The 26,518-nt window shown below is 55.1% G+C and overlaps 1 protein-coding gene across 1 annotated transcript; it reads left to right on the top strand.

The window, feature by feature from the left end:
• Positions 1–5,945: 5,945 nt before the first annotated feature.
• PTTG1IP (PTTG1 interacting protein) lies at positions 5,946–25,912 on the top strand. The gene is made up of 6 exons (XM_074323988.1): positions 5,946–6,127; positions 12,930–12,982; positions 16,589–16,697; positions 20,482–20,659; positions 21,570–21,616; positions 24,131–25,912. The coding sequence occupies exons 1-6, from the start codon at positions 6,007–6,009 to the stop codon at positions 24,175–24,177; spliced, it is 555 nt and encodes a 184-aa protein (XP_074180089.1). The 5' UTR covers positions 5,946–6,006; the 3' UTR covers positions 24,178–25,912.
• The last annotated feature ends 606 nt before the right edge of the window (positions 25,913–26,518 follow it).

Genomic DNA, 26,518 nt, shown 5'->3' on the forward strand with positions numbered 1-26,518 from the left:
TTGAAATGGGCGTCCCTCACCTCCTCTCCAGTGTCTATACCTGCTCTTGGGGGATGGGGCAGTGGGAGGCAGGCCGAGACTTTAAAGTGAGTGACTTCTCACGGACCCCTCACGGGAGGACCTGGAAGTCATGGCTGACCCAGGGCCACTCAGCCGAGTGAACCAGCTGAGTCTTGTGTAATTACTGTAATCACCATACATGGCATTATCCGTGTGTGAGAACCAGGCATGTGAGCGCTGGACAATCTGCATCGCGTCAGCAGGCTCCGTGTGGGTGTGGCCGGTGAGAGCCGTGAGGGTGGGAGTCCTGGGGTCCCTGGGGAAAGGGACAGGGTCCAAGACCCTGACTTCCTCTGCACCCACGCAGTGCCCGCTGTCTCATCTCCATGTTGCACAGATATGAGAGGTGACAGGTGTGGATAGTGGTGTGTATTGTGGATCTCCATTCCCGTACGTGAACATTTCAGGTGACGCTCGCCCTAACTATCCCCCTGGAAACATATAGTTCTCTATTACAATCCCAGCATAACTCTTGATTCAAACACTTCCATTCGTTCAAAAAGTACGAATGGGGCACAGCTATGTGCCAGTCAACAGGAAGAAAAAGTGGGCAAACACGATACATTCCCTGTCCTCACCCACAAGCGTGTGACCACGCAGCCAGTATAAAGTAACAAATGACACGTGCTGGGGAGGGAGGCACATGACATGTGGAAACCAAACTCAGTCCCTCGCCCATGAACTTCAGCTCCTAGGAGCTCCCACTGCTGACCGTCCTGCTGCCGGCCCTCCTCCTTGGGGTCACGAGGGGTGACCGCTATATGTGTGTCTTGGGGTGGGGGTGGGAGGGCTCCTACCTGCCCAGCTCAGAGCTGCTCTGACATCAACATTGCTAAGCCATATTTAGGCCAGGAGCAGAAAGTGTATCTTAAAAGCCATCTTGTCTTGATCCTGTCTCGCTTTATCTTCTAGGGGCCTGTGAAGAGCAGGCCTGGGCAGTCTGGACAGGGACCTGGGGCCAGGGTGTGGAGCTGGAGGGCTGGGTCATGCCCTGAAACCCATTGTCATTGAAGGGGGAACAGCCTCGTTTACACCTTCCTATAAAATTCCACACCCCTCTTTGCTCAGGGGAGGTTATGGTCTTCTCCCTCTGCTCTCGCCTGACCTCTCACTGCTCAGACAGACACTCCAAATAAATTCTAACAGACCAACCTTGGTCTCCCGCGACTCATTCCTCCAGTGTGCCTAACAATTTGGTGGCCCTTACGGGGAGCTGCCTTCATCTACCCTTCGGCAGACGACTTAGGTAAGTCTTCCCTCTTTCACCCTCTGACTTGGTCAGATTTGCCCTGTGCCGGACCTGAGGACACCGACAGCGGGACGCCTGCCATCTTCCCTTGTCCTCCGGGTGATTAAGAGGGTCTAGACTTTACCTCCTTTTGCCCCCATTCCCTTCCTTCATTACTCTGGGCTCTGGCTCCTCCTCTTCCCCCAGGGACTCACTCCCTTGGGGGATCCTTTTGGACGCATTAAGAGAGGACTTTACCCTGTTTTAGAGGCTAAACACCTTATTTCCTTTTCAACTGTGGCCTGGCCACAATGTAAGCTTGATAATGGCGAACGTTGGCCGCCTACCGGAACTCTTGACCTTGATATTCTCTGAGGTTTAGACAACCATCTCCAACGGCAGGACAAATGGAGCGAGGCCCCTACCTCCTGGCTTTCTTTGAGCTGCGATGGGACTCGTCCCATTTCCCACCTAAGGGTGAATCACGGCTCTTAGGTTTAGCTTCAACCTCTGCTTCTCCCTCTGCTCTGGACCCCCCTGGTTTTTCCTCTCCTCCCCGACCTCCGCTAGTTCAAAGCCCCCATCTTATCAACCCACTGCCTGTGTGTCACCACCCGATACTTCCTCCACTGCTGCCCCGCCTGCTCCCGACCTTTCTTCCCCTCCTCAACCTGATCCGGGCAACCTTATGCACCCCCAGCCACCCAGATCCCTCTCAGGGAAGTGGCCGGCGGTGAAGGCCCTGTTGGGGTCCATGTGCCTTTCTCGATGACAGACCTGAGTCACATTGAATCTAAGCTAGGCTTCTTTTCTTCTGGTCCCTCCCGCTTTACTAAAGAGTTCGAATACCTCAGCCTTAGCTATGACCTTACTTGGTGGGACATCTGTATTATTCTCTCCACATGTACTAAGTCTGATGAAAAGGATCGTATCGTTCGAAAAGCAAGGGAAATAGCAGACTCCAAGCATCGCCAAAATAATAGCACCTATATCCCTGGTGAGACAGCCGATCCTACCCAGGATCCTAACTGGAATTACCAGACTCACCCCCAGCCCAATCCCAACTGCCTAAAGAGAGACCATACGGTTAATTGTTTCCTTCAGGGCGTGAAGGCAGCCATTCAGAAAGCTGTCAATTATGAAAAAGTTAGGGAAATGTACCAGGACCGCCAGGAGAACCCAGGTGTTTTCTCTCCCGCCTTTCAGAGGCCCTATGAACCTACACTAACATTAATCCTGACTCTCCGGATGCCAGATGCATTTCTTCTCCCACTCGGCCCCTGATATTCACAGGAAGCTTCAGAAACTAGAGAAGGGTCCTCACACCCTCACAAGATCTTTTAGAACTGGCCTTTAAGGTCTTCAACAATCAAGACCAGGAGAGCAGACAGGCCCATACCCAGGCTTACAGATGGCAGCCGCAGCAGTTTCCCAGGCCATTAGGCCGGGCTGGCCCCAAAGGAAAGAACCCGGACCCCAATCCTCTGCGCAGCCTAAGCATCCAGGTGCCTGCTTTAAATGTGGCCTCCCAGGACACAGGAGCCGCTCCTGCCCTAATGCACCCTATGCAGCTGTGGCGGCCACTGGAAGTCGGGTTGCCTTCCAGCCCCTCAAGGCTCAGGAACATCCACTTCCAGGTCCCAGCCAAACACCACGCCTGCCACGGCACCAGCAGATGGAACTAACCTTTCCCTCCTGCGGATCCTCGGCACCAATGAAGGATGAAGGGGCCCAGTCTCGTCACAGGCCTCCACCTCTGCCATATGCATGACGGAACCACAGGTAACTCTCCTAGTAGCCGGTAAGGCCATTTCTTTCCTTCTAGACACAGGGGACACTTACTCAGCACGCCCCAAATTTTCGGGCAAACTCTCTCCCTCGTATCGATTGTGGGGGTCGATGGGATACTTTCTCACCCCATGGCTGCCCCATCCCTTGTACGTTCTCTAGAGGAAGACCTTTTTAAGGTTCTTCTTCTTCCCCTTACTCCCGTTATGCACTGCAGGGGCCACCAAAGGGGCTCTGGCCTTGTTGCTGACAACGAGGCGTGCCAGGAGCCCTCCTCGGCAATCCAGAGCCTGGGATCAGTCAGGGAGCCATTGGGGAGGGCCCTTGGCTCTCACCTCTGCCGGGAAACAACCCCTATGATCCACGTCGGCCCTCCCTACCTGTTGCCCTTTCTCACCTCCGTGCTGCCCCCCCCCCCACGCTCCAACTTTCCTCAGCCCGTCTTGCTACCCTAAGTCTTCCCACTTTCACCCTCTGACTCAGTCAGATTTGCCGTCTGCTACAAGACCTAGCGCTAGGCCTGACCGTGTCCTGCTGCCAGGCCCCTGGGTCAGCTGTCGGCAGGGACGCCTGCCCGGTCCGCACACTTCCCTTCCACCGGACCTGAGGAAAACGACAGGGGGATGCCCTGTCGTTTTCCCTTGTCCTCCGGGCGATTAAGAGGGTCTAGGGTTGACCTCCATTTGCCCCCTATCCTTTCCCTCACCCTTTCCTGCTGTCTCCCCTCCCCCTGGACTTGGGGACTGGGAAGACCATTTTTTAAAATTAACCCCTCTCGCATTTTAGTTGACTAATTGCTCTCTAATCCAAGCTCTGAACTCTTCCCTCCAGGACAAGAGGGAACCCTTTTTCTTGAGGGTTCGTTTGGGAAGTAACCCACCCCTTTGCAGTTACAGAAGACTGACCACTGCCCCTTTTCCTAAGAATAGTTACCAAACCCAGAGGGGAATTTGTTAAGCCATATGTAGGCCAGGAGCAGAAACCTTATCTTAAAGGCCATCTTGTCTTGTTGATCCTGTCTTGCTTTATCTCCTAGGGGCCTGTGATCAGCGGTCAGGACAGCGACCTGGGGCCAGGGTGTGGGTCATGTCCTGGAGCCTGTCAATGAAAACCCCCTGAAGTATTGAAGGAGGAACAGCCTTGTTTATCCCCCTCCTATGAAACTCCATCCGCCTCTTTGATCTTTCCCTCTGCTCTAGCCTGACCTCCCACAGCTCAAACACACCAAATACATTCTAATAGACCAATCTTGGTCTCCTGCAACTGGTTCCTCCTGCCGCGCCTAACAAATATCCTTTCCTGCCTGTTCTCTCCGAGACCTCAGTGTGTCTCCCCGTCTGACCTACCTCAGTCAGTCGTCCTATCCTTTGCCTCAGGCCTCTCCCTCTGCAGTGTGACACAGCCTGCCCAGGCTGCCACCTTGGTCCCCATCACCCTAGCAGTCACCTAGCGTCGCTCATTCCCCACTCCGATGACTGGCCTCTTCATAAACAAGCGTATTTGAAACAGACTAGCCAAAGACCAACCCTTTCCCACATTAGTGGTGCCACGTCCTCTCATGCCTCGGAAAAGAATCAGGCTTTATTGTATCTACCGAACCTGTTCAAACGCACGCAGCTAAACACGATGGAATCGCTTTCAGGCAACGTTGGGCTGCAGGTCATCCTTGCCTCCCCCGGTAAATGCTGCTGGCTCGACACAAACAGTCTTGACCCACCCCTTTAATACCCCCTTGCAGGTGAGCCCATCCTCACACGTGGTCTGCACGGCCACAGTCCCCACTCCTGACTCAGGTCCCAAACCCCTGCAGATGCCCCCATCGATGTGGGACAGGCATGTTTCCCCAAATTGCTCTCCTTCCCCTGGGTCCCCTCGGTGGGGTAAAGGGTCTCCAGGTGTCGACGTAACAATCTCCAAACCTGTAGAGAATTTTTAGAGGTTAGTTAAGCCAACTGACAACTTAACTTTCCAGGGAGCAAGACCTAGATGGTCTGGTGAACGACAGTTTCACGTTTCTTTTTATACCTTTGGGATTGAGGGAATGTGGAGTTTACAGGAAGGTGGGAGAAAGCAAGGTGGGGGAAACCTCTGATTGGATTACAGGGTAGGTGACAGATCATGTGCTCCCTTGAGGGTGTTTGCCTCTGAGGGGTCTCAGAAAAGGATTGCTCTGGGATTTCAAGGGTGTATGAAGCCACACACACAAGAATAATGACAGGGCTGCTTAAGGCAAGATAAACTTTTTATTGAGGAAGGTAGATACCTGGGGCGAGACGACCCGCCAGGACCTGCCCAGATAGGAAGCGAGGATCAGGCCACCCAGCCAGGTTGCTTGCAGTCAATGATTTGACACCGCGCGCGTTTCCTTCCTGGGGATGGGCGAGGGGTGGTGCGCGTGTGGGTGAACGGCCAGGGGTCAGGATGCTCAGGGCCCGCGGAGAAGGACCTGGGGAGTCGGTGATGAAGGCCGGCGGGACGCCAGGGGACCCTGGGGCGGGTGTCTTCCAGGCCGGCGTCAGTCCAAGTGCGTTTGCCCATGACCCGCGGGGACCACCCTAGGGGGCGCGACGCAGTCAGTCCCCGGGACCACCTTTCAGGACCACCATTTCAGGGTCCAAACGCCACTGACAGCCGCGCAGGAGTATTAAAAGGCGGCGACTCCATCACAGCCCGGTTCTGGCAGCCACACCTGCGCACTCACCCGCCGCAGCCCCGGCCCGGCACCGCCTTTCAGCTGCGCAGGCGCACTGAGCCGCGCCGGGCCGCGCCGGGAGGCGGGGGAGCGCGAGGGGCGGGGGAGCGCGAGGGGCGGGGCGGGGGAGCGCGAGGGGCGGGGCGGGGCGCGCCGCGGCCCGTGCCGCCCACTTCCGGCGCGCAGCGTTTCCGGGCAGGGGCTACCTGGCTGGAGCTCCACCGACTGCCCGGCCGCCATGGGGTCCGGCGGGGCTCGCGCGCCAACGGTGCGCTGGGGACGGCCCCTCGGCGGCGCCGCGCTGCTGCTGCTGCCGCTGCTGCTGTCGGCCGCCGCGGGGCAGAAGTCGCTCGGGACGGGTGAGGACGGGGCGGGGGTCTGGGGCCACAGCTGCGTGGGGTCGCCGCCCACCCGCCCGGGCCGCGGACGGCGGGGCGCCGGGGCGTCCGGTCCCGCAGGTCCAGCCGCGGCGGGGGCGCCTCTGTTTAGGCTCCGCCCCGGCGGCCGGGCCTGCAGGGCGGCCTGGCTCCGCGCGCCGCCCTCCCTTAGCCTCTCCGGCCCCCGGCCCCCGGGAAGCCGCCCTCGGCTTTAGCTTCGGGACGGGAGGTAGAGCTGAACGCTGCTCGAGTCGCGCCGCTGGCCGCTGGCCGCTGCCGCTGTCCCGGTGCCGGCCCCTCGCGGCTGGGAGGCCGGGCTGGTGTCGCGGGCACGACGCCACGCGAGGAGGGCGCCTCGGGAGCTGTCGGCGCCTTGGGCTGAGGCAGGAAAGCCGTGGCGTCTGCCGCCCGGAGGCTGATTTCCGTTGCTGCACTCGGAGCTCGAAGGGGCCGTTCTCACTGGGCTCTTCCGCCTGTTGTTGAAAAACCCAGTGTCCTGTGTGCCGGATGCGGGACCACACTGGTGACAGTTCTTACCTGCCTTTAAGGAGCTGCGTTCCTGGAGGGACTGACCGAGACACGAGCGTTAGGGTGGCGGTGGTGGGGGGCGGGGAGGGCCCGCGAGTGGAGGAAATCGCGTGACTTGAGGGGAGCAGAGTTGCAGAAAGCGGGTTCTCCTGCTGCAGGCTGGCTTCTTGGGGGGCGGATGAGGCGGAGACACAGCCTCGGGCCTGGAGGAAAGTGGGGAAGCGTGTCAGCTGGGGCCTGGAGTGGTTGGATCTGTCTTAGAGATGTTTCTGCTGTTCGTGGAGCTCTCAGTTCCCGTGTGATCACTAGTGGGAAACAGCCCCGGGGCGGCCGCTTAATCTCAGCTTCACAACCTTTACAAGCAGAATGGACCGAGGCCCAGCGGGAGGGACCAGCATGTTTGCCAACTTCTGCTTGGCACAGAAAGTTGCTTTCCTCTTTGTGACCTCACTGAATGCTTATTCCAGCGCAGGACTCTGAGTTTCTAATCCACTTCCAGATGTGCTTAGTTAGTTGTGTGTGTTGGTGACGTTCGTTAACAAAGCAGTCCATTTGTCCTGTAAAGGGAACTTCTGGTCTCCGTTGAGTTCTGAGCAGAAATGGGGAATGAGTCCTTTTTACCAAGCAGAGTGGCTGGCTATCTGCCAAAAGCATTTATGCGCACACAAGAATCCGGCCATGGCTGAGGTGTGTGTTTGACCACTCTGCTTTCCTGCCGCCCTGGACTCTGACGCCCCAGAGACCCCATGTGCAGTGTGTGGGCATGTCCTTCCGTGGGTTGGAAAGCAAACCAGAGCTGCCATTTCAGTGTTTCAGGGGGAAAACAGCTTCTCTAGCCACGTGGCGTCCTCTGACTGTCAGGCCCCTCAGAAGCCGCTCTCGTTGGCTTTAGCTCGTAGCGATGCCTCTTTTTGTCTCCTGGATGCACCCCACGTCCTGGGTGGGTGGTGATTTTCTCGTCATCATCACCTTAAATGGGAGGAATGCTGTCAGGCTGAGGTGGTGCTCACTGCCCAGGTGCCCTTGGGGTCTGCGTTGTCCTTTGCTTGGAGAGGGCACTGTTACAGCACTGAGGGCCCCCCTCCCACAGAGTGTGCTTCGCGGGAGGTTCCCCTGCTTGTCATAGCACAAGAATGTGACTACACTCTAAGACACTGTCCTCCTTGTAAGGAATTTAGTCAGGGTTCTCCAGAGCTGCACATCCAGTCGGGCTAGAGAGAGAGTTGTGAGGGATTGGCTCACGGGACTGTGGAGGCGGACGGGTCCCAGACTCTGCCGTCTGCCAGCTGGAGACCCAGGACAGCCGGTGGTGTAGACCAGGGAGCCGATGCCATAAGTCCCAGCCCAGTGCAAGCGCCTGGGAATCAGGAGTGCTGCTGTCCCAGGGCAGAAGATGAAAGTCGCAGCTCAAGCAGGGAGAGCAACTCTGCCCCCCTCTGCTTGTTTGTTCTGTTGGGCCCCTCAATGCACTGGATGATGCCATGGCATCGGGAAGGCTGGTCTGCTTTACTCAATCTACCCATCCACATACCAGTCTCTTCTGGAAACACCCTCACAGACACACCCAGTGTAATGTTTTACCAGCTATCAGGCGTCCCATGGCCCAGCCAAGGTGACACATGAAATTAACCCGCACAGGTGTGTGAATTCTAAGAAGACATCACGCCAATGCAAAACCAACAATTCCTAATGTGTCCTCGTGTGCTTTGGTTGCGAGCCCACGAGGCATTGAGAAGCTTGAGAGCAGTGTTCATCACGCTGAGGAAGCCTGCGTGGGCTTTTGGACCCCACTTATACTGTGCACGGCGTCAGACTCGGCCGGGGTCTCATTTTCACATCTGGGGAAGACGACCCCTCAAAGGACCTCAGCCCGGTGTCCTGTGGGAGGGTCCAAAGGAGCTTCGTGGGGGCCGCCCGACTGCTCCTGACAGTGGGGGCTGGGTTTGGAGGTCCTCCTCCCATGTGGTACAGGTGTCACCGTGTGTGCCCTTGGTGCATGGTTTTAACATACTCTCCAGTCGCTCTGAGCTAGAAGGTGACTGGGGCTTCTCAGTGTGAGTGAATGTTCCGCCCTTGTCTCTCGGGAAATGGGCAGTGTGGGCAGGGTGCTCGGCCTGTGTGGTGTGCAGTGGGCACAGTGTCCAAATAGGGACTTGACCTGCCACTGAGGGGCTCGGCCCCCTGCAGCCCTCAGCCTGTTGTATGACACATGCACCAGGAACAATATTCTTATTCATTTCCTTGTTTACAAAACATATCTCTTTCCACATGCTGGTGTGTGTCCTTTTGTACCTAATCAACTGACTCACCTGTAACTTTAGGAAAGCACTCAAAAGTGGGTCATGGGTTAGTGTATCCTACAGAAGAACCTCCTTTCTCTCTCTCTCGCTCTCTCTCTCTCTCTCGCTCTCTCCCGTCTTTTAACTTCCAAAGTGAATGAGACTTAAAGTTCTCTAATCCTTGATAAGTAGGATCTTAGTTGAAGACCTTCCGTCATCGAACTCAGAAGTTAGGACATTTCCATTCAGCATCAGCCATAAGACACAGGGCAGTTTTGTCCTTTGGCTGTGCGCACAGGGTTTTCTGTACCCTGTGATGAGATGAGGGAAGGAAGCCCACCCTCCATCCCGTCTCTGAAGCAGCACATGGTGAGCGTCTTGTGCTTTCCTGCTGTGCGAGATGATGGGGTGTTTTCTGGGGCGAGCAGAGTGCCCTTCCCAGCTCTGAGCTTGTTTCTGCCTGTGCTGGAAACCTGCCCTGTTAGGGCCACGTGCGTGTGCGTGCGTGTGTGCGGGGCACAGGAGGACGGCTGGGCAGTGCCCAGGCCCTCACTCCCATGCCTCTTCGTTGACTCACACCGGCCCACAGTCAGCAGCCCTGGGGGTGGACGAGGTTAATGGTGTGCACTTTGGAGCTTAGTTCTTTTGGTTCACAGAAGGAAGACCAGTTATCAAGAAGACTTTAAAAACAAAAGTCCCTATGAAAAAGTCCCTGTACCTCATCTCCCCTGCTTGTTGTGGCCCATTAGGACCAATGAGGAGTTTTCCGAGGGACCTGAGAGTGGGTGCTGGGCAGTCGGGCAGGTTTCCCCGGGCCCTGCTGCCGAGAAGGTGAAGGAACAGCCAGATGGTGACCTCCCGCTTCGCCCTCGGGTCCCAGGCTTGGCCACGTTTGCTTTGCCCTATCTGCTTGTTACTGGTGTGACCAGACCGTTTGAGAGTAAGTCGTGATGTGGTCCTTCACCCCTCAATTCTTAGGGTTCTCTCCTGAGAACGATGGCTTCTTCATGTAACAGGCGCCTGACGACCCGGATATGGACAGCTCCAGGGAAGTGTGAGACGTGCCTACTTGGTGTAACATGCAGTCCTGTGCACAGTTGACCAGTCAGCCCAGTAGTGGCCTGTGACCCGTCCCGTCCCCGTGCAGGCTCCCGCAGGGCCTTGGTGACAGTGTCTCTTAATCTCTGTTCCTCTGAGTACTCCTCAGCTGCCTGTGTTTCCAGAGAGTCGCTTTGTGGAAGGGTCCTCAGTTTGGTCTCGTCTGGCTTCCTCTGATTCTGTCAACTGCTTGGTAACTGTCCTCACCCCGGGAGGCACCTGCTGTCACTTTGTCATGTTGTCACAGGTTACCCTGGAGCTATTTGATCACTTTTCAGTGCCATTTTCTTGTCATAAGTGACAATTAAACTGGGCACAGTGGTCTTGATGCCCCTGTTTACTGTGATGGTTGCAAAGTGAAACTTCTACCTTTGCTGGTTGCCTTCTCTGTCTTTCATGTCAGTATGAAATCGCGGACAATTCAAGAGGCAGGGTCTATTACTGTCATTCACTTTGGTGTTTGAAACGTCCTAGCTTGACAGGGAGGTCCCCCCTCCAAGCTGGCTTATGGGCCCTGTTACTATTTCCCCATCAGTTTGTGCCACTTTCCGGCACAGCAAGCTGCCCAGGACTGGTCTTGTCCTTTCTCTGCCCCAGTTCTGGAATCTGCTGTTTGTCCTAGGAGCCCTGGTTCCGTTTAGTGGGGAGCAGTGTCTAGAAATCAAGGCCCGGCCCACACGTGCCCGCGCTACCGGGTGCTACCCTTTCTGGGCCCATGGCAGACAGACTTCCCCCAACACCATGGGGGCTTCGCCCCTGCCCAGTTGCCTGTCCGTTCTCCCACATGCCAGGGCATCAGGACCTCTGCAATGGCAGTGGTGCTGTGTTTACCAGAGTGCCACTGTCACCCTGCCTCTCAGCAGTGCTTTCGGAAACCGAGGCATTTCAGTGCTTGTTACTTTTCTTTACCTCTTGGGGCTGAATAAAATCTGCTGTTCTGAGCACTTAAAATAGTGTAAAATAAGCTCCAGCCGTAAACCTAAGAGCACACCATTGAAGATGCTGACGAGTAGTACTCAATAATAATACAATGACAGAATAACACACGGCACGGTGGCCTTTCTCATTCCGTCTCAGGTAAAATGGGATTTTTATTTGGAGGAATACGATTTAGAAGAAACAGACTCTGAATAGAAGACTCAGCCGCTTCAGAGTGAGCCCCAGTTAGCAAACACAGTGACTAAAAGTTGTAACTTGAAGCTAAAGCTCTTTTCCCTGCATTTTATTATGCAAATACTCAAACACACAACGAAGTTGGATAATGGAGTGAACACTCGTGTGTCCGACACTCTTGTTTTGGCCTTTGCGTTTGGTTGTAGCTCATCCATCCAGGAGTCCACCAGACCGACCCTTCCGTGAGTGCACTTTGAATGTCCAGACACCATGCTCTGTCCCCAGCACTTCCCTGCATGTGTCGCTAACTACAGGTCCACCTTTGTCTTTTCCGGAGAAAAGTTGTAGATGCGGTGACGTGCAGGAATCCTGAGTGGGCCACTGGGTGAGTGACGAGACCCACTCCCCTGAAAGTCCAAGGCCTTCCAAGTGCGAGGCCTTGGGGAGCCTTTGCTGGGATCCATAAGAAGAGCTGTTCGCGCAGCGTGGTTCAGGCAGAGCCGTGGCCGCCGGAGGAGACAGGCCGGGGTGCTGACCACAAGGGCAGGGGGCGGTTCCATCCCTAGAAGGAAGGCTGCTCTGAGTGCAGGTGACAGCACAATGACACAGGTTCTATGAGCGTCTTTAACGTCCAGTCCCGGAGTCGTAATGGCGGTTTTCCTGTTACCTTTGCAAACAGCTCTTGGGGACACATTGCTCAGTCCCAGTGCAAGGGCTGTTTTGTGCTGTTTTAACTTTCCAAGGTTTGAGGAGTGAGATGGGCCAGGCAGCTCCTCGGGGACGGCAGCCCCGCTCCGTTTTCGGGCGGCTCCGTTGACACTGTTTACAGAGTGGCCCATGTCTTACGTATGAAGAGCACTACTTCTGATGGCTGAAGTGTCCCATTGTGTGCCGTACCAGTTTGTCCATCCGTCTGTACATGGACAACCTGGGCTGTTGGCAGCTTTGGGCATTATAAATAAAGTTGCTGTGAACACTCCTGGACAAGTCTTCCTGGGGACGTACGTTCCAATTTCTCTGGGTACGGGACCTAAGAGCGCAGTTGCTGCGTGCCAGGCCTTTGCTCAGCGCGGAGCCATTGGGCCCGGCCACCGCACTGTCCCAGAGCTTGCGCCACTCGGCAGCCTGCATGGCACTGAGCGCTGTCAGTCTTTGCGATGTTAGCCATTCTGGTGAATGTGGAGTGTATCTCATTAGGGTTTTAACTTGCAATTCCCGGGGCCCCCCGAGTTTGTGCACAGAGCCCTTTGCAGTGTGTGTGTGTGTCTTACAGGGTGATTGTAGCTGCCTTGCAGCACTGGAAGTGCTTTATTTGGCCCCACGTTCTGACTTCTGGTTAGCTTCTCAGGGCGACAGGCGGTGTGGGTTTGACCGCCTCCTGGAGGCCCCAGGCTCTGCAGGATTGGAGCTCGCTTCTCCCGTGTGTGCCGGGAGCATGTGCCTGTCTGCGGGGGGCGGGGGGGCTGCCAGGGCTCCAGAGCCTGGCTTTATTCATGTGGGCCTCGCATTGCTGTGGACATTGGTTCCAAAGACAGTGTCCGCTGCTGAGCCGGTAGCCTCAGCCAGCTGGTGGGCTGCGGTCCCGCCCCGTGGCTTGCCTCCTCCAAGGGTTTGCTGAGCCACCTTTCCCGGAAGACTCCCGCTGGCAGGACCGCGTGTGCTGTTCCCGTGTCCTCCGTGGAGCCCAGAGAGGACCCCCCCCACCCACCCTCCTGGCTAATTCTCACACATGACTTTCAGTGACTTGTTTCTTCTTTTCTCCACAGCTTGTTCTCAGAACACAAACAGAACCTGTGAAGAGTGTCTGAAAAATGTCTCTGTAAGTAGCACAAGGGCCAGCACGTGACCTGGAAGCAGACCCAGTTTTGTGACCCATGGGTCGCTGGTGTGTCATGGCTCCGCTTCTGGGGGTGTTTTCATGGTGGGACTGGGTGTTGTTTTAGCCTTTCTGAGGCATATCGAGCTGTCCACAGAGGCTGTAGATACCACCTGAGCACCGTTGGCATGCATATTAATTCCTGAGACAGGTGTAGGGCTATAAAAGTGTGCGCAGGGCCCCCCAAGGTGCAGGTGGGGTGCAGGGGAGCGGGAGCACCGCTAATCGCTGACTGGTGACCTGTGCCAGGGCCTCATGCTGCTGCCATTAGACCTTAGAGGCCTGCAGAGGCCCTATTGGCACCCCGTCTTGCACACAGTGGAAGTACCCAGGGATGAGGGTTCAGCTCTCTAAGAAGTGCGGCGTGTCCTAGGATCTATTGTGGGTTTTTACAGCTGGCCATCAGGGAGAAGTAGAGAGTGACGCTGGAGAACTTACTACCGTATTGGGCTCGTCAGAGGACTTGTGGGGACAGTGCTGTTTGTTAGGGTCCTGCTGCCACCCCTCTTGGCAACCCCTATGCATCCGCCCCCGGCTTCCCCAACAGCCCCTATGCAGCAGCCCTGCGGCTGTGAGTGTCGCCCATTTCAGCACAGTGCTGCCCCGACAACCCGAGGGAAACTGGCCTGGGCTGGGGGTGGCTGGGAGAAAAACACCACTGCAGGGCCTCCGCCTGGGGTCCTAGGGGAGGCCCCCGCTTCTGTCGGGCCTTCTGCATGTGTTAGAACTACACAGCAGTGGGGTTTCACGACACGAGACACGTCACGAAAGATGTTATCAGACAGCTTCTGCCATAAGATGCTGCCAGATTTTCAAAAAGCACCCATACCCATGTGGCAGTGTTGTGGGTCCCAGACACACCTTGTGGGTCATACTTCTGCCGATGAAGCTGCAAAGGAGCGCGTTTCACGTATTGCTGTTGACAACACTGACCTGGCTCAGGTGGTCCAGGTCCCCACGTGGCTCTGGTCCCCACGTGGCCCAGGTCCCCACGTGGCTCTGGTCTTCACAGCAGCATTTTCTCAATGGTGCTTCTTTTCAGTGTGTATTTTCCTGTTGGAAGTCATTTCAGCAAAGAAAGTGGCCTGCGGTCCACGTGACTTTGCAGTTCCCAGAGCACCTTTGACATTGTCCTGTTTAAGTGTCGCCTCGTGGGGGCAGGGGGGTGTACATGAGGGATGTGTCCAGATCACGGTGGGGTGAGTACTTCCCCTGAAGGTCTGACCCCCACTCTGAACCCTGGCAGGTCCGGTCAGAATTTCATCCATGTGCATGTGGATGAAAATGAGTCGGCCCGCGCCTGCAAATCCGGGGACATACAGAAGTTTTTGGAAGGGTGTGCAGTGCCTGGGAGGCCTGACAGGAGCTTGAGTACGCTAGGGACACGCTGTGTGTTGTGTCCTGTTGGTGTTACTTGAATTGCTGAGCATGTGCATGTGACTTCATTAGGCTGACAAAACACCCGCAACACCAGCTCAGGGGAGAACTCCATGGCTGTGGGTAAAGCTGTTGTAGAAAAACAGGACAGTAGGCATTTAAAACTTGAGCTGTTTGAAAATGGAGGATTGGCCAACAATTGTTAAGCCAGGACAAAACCACTAAAATGCACAACAGTCTCCAACATCCAGACTGAAAGGTTTTTTTTTTTAAAGCTTTTATTGTGGAAGGGGAACAGGACTTTATTGGGGAACAGAGTATATTTCCAGGACTTTATTGGGGAACAGTGTGTTTTTCCCAGGATCCATCAGCTCCAAGTCAAGTTGTCCTTAGTTGTGGAGGGCGCAGCTCAGCTCAGCTCCAAGTCCAGTTGCCTTGTTCAATCTTAGTTCCAGGGAGCGCTTCCCACCACCCCTTGCAGGAGTTGAACTGGCAACCCTGTTGTTAAGAGCTCGCTCTCCAACCAAGTGAGCCATCCGGCCGCCCCTCTGGCAGCTCAGTGGTAGCTCATTGTCTTCATTCTAGTTGTGGAGGGCGCAGCTCACTGGCCCATGTGGGAATCGAACCAGCAACCCTGTTGCCCACAGCTCACGCTTTAACCAACTGAGCCACCTGTCCGCCCCTGAAAGGGTTTTATTGCTGTAGGTTAAGTACTCTCTGAACCATTGTAAACACAGCACACTAATGTGGATGTTACGTAAATAGGCCTGGGGAAGCCCAGGCTCCGTTGTAATATTCTTTGTAATAGACATTCACCCTAACCTGGGACAGAAAACCACCGTGACTTTCCGTCCCATTAAAAACTGCAAGGAGGGGCCAGCCCGGTGGCTCAGGCGGTTAGAGCTCCATGCTCCTAACTCCGAAGGCTGCAGATTCCCACGTGGGCCAGTGGGCTCTTAACCACAACAAGGTTGCCAGTTCAATTCCTCGAGTCCCGCAAGGGATGGTGGGCAGCGCCCCCTGCAACTAAGATTGAACACTGCACCTTGAGCTGACCTGCCGCTGAGCTCCTGGATGGCTCGGTCGGAGCGCATCCTCTCAACCACAAGGTTGCTGGTTTCGAATCCCACAAGGGATGGTGGGCTGTGCCCCTGCAATTAGCAATGGCAACTGGACCTGGAGCTGAGCTGCGCCCTCCACAACTAAGACTGAAAGGACAACAACTTGAAGCTGAACAGAACCCTCCACAACTAAGATTGAAAGGACAGCAACTTGACTTGGAAAAAAGGCCTGGAAGTACACACTGTTCCCCAATAAAGTCCTGTTCCCTTCCCCAATAAAATCTTAAAACAAAACAAAACAAACAAAAAACTGCAAGGAAAACTGTTCCCTTCAAGGCGTAAACTACCAAGCCCAGTGCTGACCTGCGTGAGCAGGTTTCTGCAGGCTGAGTGCCAGCTCCGGGCTCGCCCTCGCTGCGGTGGAAGCCGTCCTTCCCCGAGCTGCCTCCCTGACACGGGGGCTTGAGCACCTGTGAGGTCCCAGCTCTGAGGTCCAGCCCCTTTGAGCTCGCTTGCATCGTCTTTAGGATGGCCGGAGGTGAGGCTGCTCATCCGTGCACGTGTAGAGGTCAAAGGTGGGCTCTTTATGTGGTGATGACCTCAGCCGCAGAAGGCCACCACCAGGTGCTTAGTGGGCTCCTCCCGTGTCACACGCAGACACCTGCCTTCCTGCAGGCAGGCCAATGGACACCTGAGTGTGTCGGGAGGAGGTGTTTCAGAAGGGAACGGGGTGAGAGGGCAGTTTCTCTTGCTCAGGGTAGGCCTCCTGGAGAGGGTTAGGGAGCCACCTGTGTCTGGGGAGGAACGTTTCAGGCTCTGAAGCAGGCCGTGCAAAGACCCTGGCCAGGGAGCCGGCTGGCATCTCAGGGTCAGCATGGAGGCCACGTGGGTGTGCAGGGTGCCTAAGAGAAGAGGTTTGAGTAACATGGGTCTTGGTGGACGGGAGGGTGTTGAGTGCTGTGTGGGGGTTGGGGCCAAGGCCATTACCGTCCCTGAGGGTGAGTGGGTGGGTGGCTGGCGGAACAGGTGGTGTGGGTTTGGGACCTGAGCAGTCTGGTTCTGAGTGTTTTCCTTGGAGTTCTAGCGCTCATCCAATGTCCGTCTCTTTCAGTGTCTTTGGTGCAACACGGATAACGCGTGCCTCGATTACCCAGTGACAAAAATCTTGCCTCCTGCTTCTCTGTGTAAGCTGAGCTCTGCACGCTGGGGCGTATGCTGGGGTAAGTCTGCATTTTCACTGGCTTCTTGCAGAATCAGTGCCGTCTTGAGAATTTTGGTTGTGCTCAGTTAACCTCAGCTGCCACGAGGTACTCTCCCCAGTAGTTGTGTGATGCTCCCAGCGGGAAGCCGGGGGTGTGGGAAAGCCACCATGGTCTGGGGCCCAGGCAGGCCGTCTCCATGGCTGTGCACTGGGTCTCTCCGGTCCCGGCAGTCGGGGAGGGTGAGTGGAGGGCTGCCTCGGGGACGCCTCCACACCTCCCTGGCGACTCCTCGCGCTGTCTGCAGGGGGTCCCCGCTCAGCGTGAGCGCATGCCTACCTTTTCTCATGTCCCTCTGTCTGCATGCGGTTGGTGTCACGGGTGTTCTTTCCTTGGGAAGGTGGCCCTTTGTGAGATCCAAACTAGTTCCTAGTTGGCCTTTTACACTTGTTTGCGGTGTGTTGCTATGTGGATCCCGTTTTTACATAGTCGGATTTATCAGTCCTTTCTTCTGTGGCTTCCGGTTTGGGGTCATGCAGAAGTCGCCTTCTTAAGCTAGTAAAGGAGCCATTGTTCTCTTGGGGCTCTTTGATGCTTCAGCTGTGTGTGTGCCTCTTGCATCTGCCTGCAGCTTACTCCTTATCTGTCTAATTGATTTCCATCTTAGAATCCGTCATGCTCACTCCAGTGTCGAGGCCCCGGGACCCACTCGTGTGTATGGCTGTGGGGTGCCAGCAGTGTGGGCGTCCATGGGTGTGCAGAGGTACACGCATATGCACTTGTCATGCCTGTGCAGCCGGCCGTGGTCTCTGCTGCCCTCGTACAGAAGGGCCGTCCTGGGCTTCCTGCCGTCTGCCCCCACGTGACGGCTGTCTTCCTGTGGAGCCTCTCCCTGCCCCAGAGACACTCCTGGCAGGGCCCGGGCATACTGAGCAGAGCTGTTTAAGGTGAAGTGGGACTTCTAACAGGGTGCACACGTGGTAGGTCCCCCGCCCCCTGCAGACTGCACCGCACACGTGCACACACGGGATCGCTGCCTCAAGCACCCACTGACGTCCAGCCTTGGGAGGTGTGCGACCACTACAGGCCATGTGGGCGTCCCAGTTGTCGCATGTCCCTGCTGGTATGCGGTCACCCTCCTCATAGCCCATTGAGGGGGTGGGGGGGGCGTCTCCCTGGTGTCTGAGGCTGGTGTTCCAGGTGGTGGGCGTTTTTGAGAATTCTCTTGTGAAATGAAAGTACCGCCCTAGAACTGTGGGGACATCGGACAGAGGAGATCCACAGCAGTTTCTTTATCATGTATAGTCACAGTCTCGGGGAGGGGGACACGGGAATGGGCCAGGGGCTGTCGGAGGAGGCTTGGTCGTAAGGAGAGGGTGCAGTGCCCCGGTCCCGAGAGAAGATGTGATCGCTGGAGCAATTCCACAGGCTGGCAAGAGCGGAGGCCTGCCCCCCGGAGACAAGCAGGAGCTGCCTGCTCCCCACGGTGAGGACGGTGGTTTGGCCAGGGCCCTGCCCGTGGGAGCAGGTGGGGAGGGGACTGGTGGTCGTGCCGTTGGAGGGCCTGCTGCTTCAGCAGATGTCAGGGCGCACTTGACACTAAGCGTAGGCCTGGCTGCACACGTGCTTCTCATCCTCCAGTTCAGAGGCATTTTGTCCCGTGTGGGCAAAACGGTCGTGGGGTCAGTGGTGATTCCCTGAACTGTGTGTGGTGTTTGGAGAGAGAGAAATGAGGTCTTGGCCGTTTTGAGCCTTTGTCCAGAAGCAAGTGTCACTGCCGCCATCGGGCATCCCTCCTTCCTTCAGCACCAGAGTCGCTGTGTGGGGTTCACGGGGAAAGCAGCCCATGGTTCTCTTTCCTGCTAGGATGGGATTTCTGTTCTTATTTGTAACTGATTTTAGCAGCTAATCAGGAAAGCTGTTTGAGGGGAGGAAGATTCCAGAGCCAGCTATCTTACTGACCTCATTGGTTTTTAAAGTTGACTTTTCTAGATTTCTCTAGTCAGAAGTTCCACCGTCTGCTAGTGACGGTCTCCTTTGTAACTACACCCATTAGTACGATTTCTTGCAGTTCACATGAGTCAACCTCAAGGCATTTGATTGCTGTCACTCCTCTGTTTTCTTTCTCTCTTTTCTTTCTTCCTTTCTTTTTAAGAATTCTGATCTTTATTTTATTTATTTATTTATTTTTACTGGGGAACCGTGTGTTTTTCCAGGACCCATCAGCTCCAAGTCAAGTTGTCGTTTTCAGTCTAGTTGTGGAAGGTGCAGCTCACTGGCCATGTGGGAATCGAACTGGAGACATTGGTGTTATGAGCAACGTGCTCCAACCAACTGAGCCAACCGGCCACCCCGTGAATTCTGATCTTTATTTTATATGTTTTTCAGTATTATTTCCTAGAGTGTAGTGTAGTTTTCTGCTCCAAGTTCATATTTAGCAAATGTTTGCTAAACATTTATTAATTAAATAAGTGGATGTTTTAAAATACTTCATCAAATTCCCTTATAAGTGTTTGCTTTGCAGTTGCATTACCATCTTTTTTGGGCTGAGTTGTGGCCTCCAAAAATTAACCCCCAGTACCTCAGAATGTGACTGTGTTTGGGAATTTAAAGGTAAAATTAGGTTGTTAGGATGGGCCTTAATCTAATATGATGGTATCCTTAGAAGACTAGGAGGTAAGTGAAGACACAGGGCAAGGATGGCGGTCTACAAGCCAAGGAGGGACACCTGGGACGAAACCAGCTCCCTGCTGTCTTCATCTCAGACTTCTAGCCTCCAGGACCGTGTCATGCCTCTTCTTGGTTCTAAAAACAACTAATAAACGATGTGGATGTGTGGGTGCTGTTACACAAGCGGCCACCCGGAGCTGTGTCTGGGGTCCACACAGGCACAGGGGGGCTGGAGGGACCCACAGGCACTGGGGTCTGCTCGCTGCCCGAGGGTGGGCGCTGCCCTCCGGGCCCCACCCTTGCCTCAGGCAAGACCAGTGAGATGAGAGAGGATCAGTGCTGGAGGGATTAACCTCACCTTCGGAAAGGAAGGGAACTGCCGTGGGGTTCGCAGAGCTTGGCGACACTGCTGTCACCCTGAGCAGCTCTTGAAGCCTGTTCAGTGGCTGTTCTAACGGATGATTGACAAACACCTACGAATTGAACAGGCAGATACTGACTGGTTTTAATTTATAAATCCTTAAGAGAAAGTGAAAAGAATTGTAAAACCGGTCTTAAGCTGGTACTTGTCTCCGGAGTTGGGTCCAGACAGGAGGTCATACTCTCCTTTGACGCCAACCGGGCGCCGTGTCCACACCGCCCTCCACGGTCCGTCTCAGCTCGCCTCAGCGGTTTGTTCCTGTGGGAAGTGAATGGAACACTCTCGGCTTTGACTCAGATCACCGAATAAGCCACCTCAGGCTTAACTTTCGTTTCCATGAGTTCCACAAAATGAAGACTTAAAATGTTTTAGGCTACTCTTCCTGGTGTTTGTCACTTTTCTGGGGCTCAAAACATCTTTTCAATATCTGGTGGTGGGAAGAGCTAGCTCCCCGTGACCTTGCCCCCCGTGGTTAACTGACACTGTCGGAGTGCTGGCTGTGTGTGAGCTGCTCCCCGGGCCCTTGGATGTGAGATGGCACACCATTGGGGGAGGTGAGGGTGTTGCTCCCCGGCGGCCCCCCCTCCAAGCAGCCCTGACTCTGCTCCGACCCTTGGTGGCTCTGAGATGGCACACCATGGGGGGGAGAGGTGCTCCCTGGTGGCCCCCCCCCCAAGCAGCCCTGACTCTGGCTCTGACCCTTGGCGTCCGCAGTGAATTTCGAGGCGCTCATTATCGCCATGTCGGTGATCGGGGGCATCCTCCTCCTGGCGATTGTCACCTGCTGCTGCTGCTGCTGCTGCAGAAGGAAGAAGAGGAACCGTAAGCCGGACAGAAGCGAGGAGAAGGCCATGAGGGAGCAGGAAGAGAGGAGGGTGCGGCAGGAAGAGAGGTGAGGCCACGGGCGCGTCCCACCGGGGCCTCCCTCCAGGGCACTGGGATCTGGGGGCAGTGGCAAGCAGCGTTGTAAGTCGTGGGTTCTTCTAGGCTGTGGTGCAGAGTGGGGAGCTGGGTGTGGGGACATGGCCGGGGCCACCACCTTGCTTTCGCAGGCCTGCCGCCTCCTGGTTTGTTTCCTCTAGTCAGTGCAGCCAGGGTTGTGGCCGGAGGTGCTGGCAGGGTCGTGGCTGTGGCTTCTCAACGCTACTCTGGCAGTTTGTTCGGCCCTCATTTATGATGAGCAAATGGGGGCTCAGAGGGGGAGAGCATGTGATCGGGTCACTTGTCTGCCTGTGGCCAAATTGCTCTCTTGTGCCATGAAAGCTGATAAATAGCAGTTCGCTGGTTATGGGGCACTTAGGCGGGTGTGGATGTGGCCGTAGGACACTGTCCTGCCCTGACGAGGGCAGGCTTGTGGCTCAGGGAGGTGATAACTTGTCAGGACAGCAGCTGGTGTTTCCTGAGGCGGGGTGCGTCTCCACGCCGTCGCCCTAAAGCTATGTTCCCCTAAATCAAAGCGAGCATTTCCATGCCCCAAACCATCTCGAGAACCTCACACAAGACTTTTATGGATCAGTACATTTTCTTCATGTGAGAAAAGAACTTCTAAAAACTCTCAGCATCGGCCGTTTGAATTGCTGTCATTCAAATAAAGAACTGAAGGACACGATGTTGGGGCGCCTGAGAAAACCGTCACCCGGCCTGTCCCAGTGCAGTGTGGTCCGGTGGCTGAGCTCGTCCGCACCCCGCCTCATTCCCGGGAACCAGAACCAACCTACAGCTTCTCTGCTGACGAAATGAAGGGTGGTGCTTGGAAAATTACACTGTATTTTGGTGCTAAACGAGATTCCTTGGTTTTTCAGGAGAGCAGAGATGAAGTCGAGACATGATGAAATCAGGAAAAAATATGGTAAGAGCTGTTTGACTCCGTTTTGGTTGGTGAGGAGCTGATGCCAGGTCATTGTTGGTGCCCTGGAGGTTGGGCTGTGGGCTCATCGGGACCGAAGGATGTCGCTTCTGGGAGCAGCTTATTCCCAGAGGTGCTGCTGTGAGCTGATCCCCCGGAGGCCTTAGAGACGAAGCCTCGAAACAAGTTTCCTCAGCCAGACCCCTCCGGGGACACTTGTTTGCTCAGGGAATACAGGGCGTCGCAGCGGTCCACTGTGGGCCCTTTCCTGTTGTCACCCTGTCTGCCTGCAGTGGGCTGCGCCCGCGGAAGTGCAGGGCAAGTCTCTGGTCTCTGCCCAGGGCTGCGGCACTGTCACCCCGACTTCGGGGTTGCAGCTGCGCTCCTTTTAAGGAGCCAGGCAACACAGGCCGTGCTGTCATTTTTCCTGTTTGCTGGGTGTTCCGTCCTAGTTTTGTTTTGATTTTGTTCAGAGGGTAGGGAGGGTCTGTGTTTGAGTGTTTCAGCCGCACCAAGTCTGCTCCTGTGGTTAGTTGCTTCTGTACTGGTTTCCAAACTCAGGGATGACATTAGCGTTTCTGCTCCTGCTCAGTGATTGCTCAGCGTTGTGGGGAATGACGAGTGTATTCCTTTGGCCCGTCCGAGCGAGGCCCTGCCTAACGGCAGGCCTGGGGCCCCTGGCACTGAGCTGCGCTGTGCCATGCCTCCTCGACCCTTGCCCCCTGCTAAGTGGACCAGGCTGCTGTGCTAAATCCTGGACTCGACCAAGAGCACGTCAGAATCTTTTGCGACGTGCACTTGACGTCTTCCATGTGTGTACACAGAAATCCCGTGCTTTAGTGGTATTGTAGGACCCTCCCCACTAAACAGTAAATCCTGAAGGCTCAGTTCCCTGACTGCGGTGGCCGCTGCTCTGGGCTGTGTACGGCCCGCCGGCGGCCGGCCTTCTCCCGTCTGTACAGGCCTCTGAAGGGCCTCTGTGGGCTGTGCTCCCCACCAGGCCTCAGGCGGCCCCACGTGTTGGGTCTGGGGCCTGAGGCTGCTGCCCCATCCCCCTGCCGCTGCCTTTGGGGTCCTGTGAGTCACAGCTGCCGCTCCTGTCTTGGCCCCCGGCCTCCATGCTCTTCCCAGCTGCAGCACAAACACCGGTGTGGGGCCTGCTCTGGCGTCGGTGGTGGTGGCCTCCCCAGGGGTGCAGTCCCCTGTCCCCTAGCCTCCCCAGGCATGGGTGCTTGCCACGCCCACCGAGCGTCAGTATGCGTCCCCTTGGCTGGGGCAGCTTGGTCTTCCACGAAAGGGAGAAGCCTCCACAGGAGCTTTCTGGCATCTGATTAACATGAATGCAAATAAAAGACAAGGTGAGTGTGTGCTTGCGCACACAGCAAAGTGCTTTCCAGTGCCAGGCACTCGGACGCGGCTGTGCCCCTGCTTGTGTGCCAGGGCCTGAAGCCAGGGCTCTCAGTAGACGGCACACTTGCTGTAACAGGTACCGATGTCCCTACCATTTCCATGGTTAATTGGCCTTTCATTACACTGATGAAATTAACTGTGTGCCAGTAAAGCCCATTGCATGGCCTGGACGTTGAGAGGAAGCCCCAGGGTTACCAGGGATGAGTGGCGTGTCCTGTGAGTGCCGTGGTCCAGTCTGCACACCACCCGTGTGAAAGCCTTTTCTTGGCTTTACAAGGGGTCTGCTTTCCTCATCACAGAACAGCTCACCTCTTTTCCCCTCTGAACGGGAAGTAGAGCTGGGAGCTGTTGCCTCTTCTCAGCCCGACGTTGACTGCTGCTTCTTGGGCACGGACTGTGCTGGCTCTTACCGAGTCTCCCAAGTCTGAGGCGCCCGCCTCCTGACCGACGGGCACCCTGCTGCATCCCCCACCTCCTCTCCCCCTTCTTGTCTTCTCCCCACCCCCACCCTGAACACTGGAACCCTGCAGCAGGCGGGTAGGCTGCAGTGGTGGGTACCACAGGTTCGGGGGGCGGGGAGTGTGTGTCCCCATGAAGAGCACTCGCCTAGTCTCTGGATACTTATGTTTACGGTTAAATACACATTTTACTGTGGTTCTGTCCTAATACTAGACAGTTAAATTGATGGTGGCCTTAGTTCTTCTTAGACTTAATTCTAAAAGTTAATCAACGTTTGTAAATAAGGACATTTAAAGTAAGGTGGTTTTGTTTTGTTTTCTTTTCTGTGTAATATTAGCCAACCACTGTGGGAAGAGATACCGGCTTTAAATGTCTTAATTTATTTTTGAGAGAATCAACAATTAAGTCTTTACTTCTTAGGATCTGTTTTTCTTAAAATTATTGTTTTTGGTAAATTTTATTTCAATTTTAAAATTACCTATGGTTTGACTTTCAGAAATGGTGTAGCGGAGTATTTGAATCTGCTTAGAATACTCGTTTTTCTCATGGCCTCAGTGAATCTTCGTGTAAAACTCAGTTGTATTGCTTTCTTAGATTTTGTTTCCTGTCGGAATTGTGCATTTGTAACCAAGTCCATTTTGTTTTCAGGTCTGTTTAAAGAAGAAAACCCATATGCCCGATTTGAGAACAACTAAAGCGCACTCCTGTCTTGCAAGCAGCCCAAGGCCGCCTGCTCCTGACCCTGACTTGAGCTGATGGGGGCCGCCCCGGGGGCAGGCCTGCCTTGTCCTGTGAGCCTCTGTCCCATTCTCTTTCTCTGTGTCTCCTCACTTGAGATGTTAAGCCTGCGGAGGTTGGCTTTTTGTTTTTACTGTGACTTTCCGGAGGAAACTGCACATTCCACTGGTCTGTGAGGAGCTGTCGCCACACAGCCCAGCCCCCAGCCACGCGTCCTGCATCCTCCTCTGTGCTCCTCCATCCCGAGGGTCTACTGCTGTCCCCACCCTCCACTTCCCACGGTGACGCCAGCCTCTCCTCATTCCCCAGAACCCACAGGTGGGCATTTCCAGGTGTCAGGTCAGGCGGCCTTGTGCGTCCAGGGCAGTGTCAGCGGCCTTAGTTACTGGCTCAGCTGCTGTGGAGAGCATAGATGAGGAAACTTACCTGAAACCCTTTTTCAAACTAATGATTGGATTTTATTCCCCCCACCTAAAAGATTTCATCAAAAAACTTTACTGTCAAAGTCAGACCATTTATTGGGTGACTTAAATTTGTATCTTTACTAGAACATGAAGACTGTTTTCCAGTGGGAGCCTGAATTGTAAATGCAGTTCTGAAACAACCCCCCCAAGGCGGCTGGGCCCTCCTGTGCCCCCGTGACCCTGTCAGTCTGTGTGCAGTCACCTGTCCTCTGAGGCGCTTTCCTGGGTCTCGGAGCGTCTCCCTTCCAGCAGGCGGTGCCCTGGCCCCGTGCTCTGGGCAGCCCCTCTGGGGGGTTCTGTGCACCAGGTGGGGGTTCCACACGGTGCCATTGCTGACTGTCCTGCTTGTAAGATGGCCCTGCTCTGAGCCGCGCCCTTTGACCTGTGTGTCATCAGACTGTCCTTCAGAGGTGGCTTCTCTGAAGGTCATCATTGGTGGCCTCCAGGGGCCCTGTGGCACCACGTATAGTGGCTCCATTTCTTTCCCATCAAGAGGCGTGGCTTCAGTAGCTAGACTAGCACACGGCAGGGCGGCCGCAGACGAGGAAGTAACTGGGCGCAGCCTGAGTCAGTCTGGAGTAGTGCCCATGCCCGATTACTCTGAATTTGGTAAACATTGAGCTTCGGGAAAGCAGGTCAGCGGTCACATAGCAGAAGCCGTGTGTCCGTGTTCACACTCCTGCTCTCCACGCATCAGATAAAGTCACATGCAAGTCCATGCGCTCGAGATACCAGCAAACAGCGTGAGGAGCCTGTAACTGCAGAGGTCTGTGCTGTGACGTAACATTTCCACACACACTAAGAAACTAACCTTTAAAAAGTCTTTAGTCTTATTTCTCTGACTTCTTGGGCATTTGACAGCAATTTAAAGTATTGTGAAACATTCCTAAGTTTTATAGCAGCCTGCGAATTTTCACTTTCTGCTGTTTATTCATAGAAGAAACTTTGTAACAATAGATTCTAATGAACTTGGTGTTGGTGCAGTGGTTACAGTATGTGAATCGCTCAGAGTGGGCTGCTGCGCTGAGAGCGGAGCTGGGGTGGGTTCAGTAGAGTGTGTAACCGTGTCGTGAGTGCAGAGCCCACCAGCCCGTGGGGAGGCCAGCCTGGTCCACGTGACAAGTACTGATAGCAGCCCACACCTGCAGCCTCAAGGAAACCAGAAGTTTGGAGTGCCTTAATTTTTAACCACTTTCCATTAAATGGTTTAATACATGCTTTTGCTGAATATACTTTGTGTTCCTTGTGTTTCATCTCTCAGTGGTGTTGATAAGATTACAGATGCTCCCCCACTGCCGATGGGGTTACATCCAGATAAACCCATCAGAAGTCAAAAGTGTAGTTCCTATGTCGAACCTGCCAGCCTCATAGCTCAGCCTCGCCCACCGTAGCCGTGCTAAGGACACTTACATTAGCCTAAGACACTATCGAGGACCCGTTGTCACCCTCACGATTGCAGGGCTGGCGTGGGGCTGCAGTTTACCTGCTGCGGAGCGGCACGAGACAGGATCGTACCGCATACCCCAGCCTGGGAATGCACCAGAATTCAAAATTCGAGCTACGATTTCTGCAGAGTTCATACCACTTTTGCACCATGTGAAGTCGAAAACTTGTAAGTGGAACCATTGTGAGGGACCATTGGTACTTGGAGAGCAGGGAGGTGCTCCAGGTGAACACAGACTTCCGGCCCGTTTCACAATGTGTGTGGTGTCTCAGCTTGGTACCCAGGTCCCGAGGCTGCCCCCTGCCCTCCCTGCCCAGGCAGCCCCGCCCCAACTGCTTAGCTGGAACCAGGTTCCAAGAACCCAGCAGAAAGCATTTCTGGGGGCCGGCC

The sequence above is a fragment of the Rhinolophus sinicus genome, linkage group LG01, assembly GCF_036562045.2.
Source record: "Rhinolophus sinicus isolate RSC01 linkage group LG01, ASM3656204v1, whole genome shotgun sequence".
Taxonomy (NCBI): domain Eukaryota; kingdom Metazoa; phylum Chordata; class Mammalia; order Chiroptera; family Rhinolophidae; genus Rhinolophus; species Rhinolophus sinicus.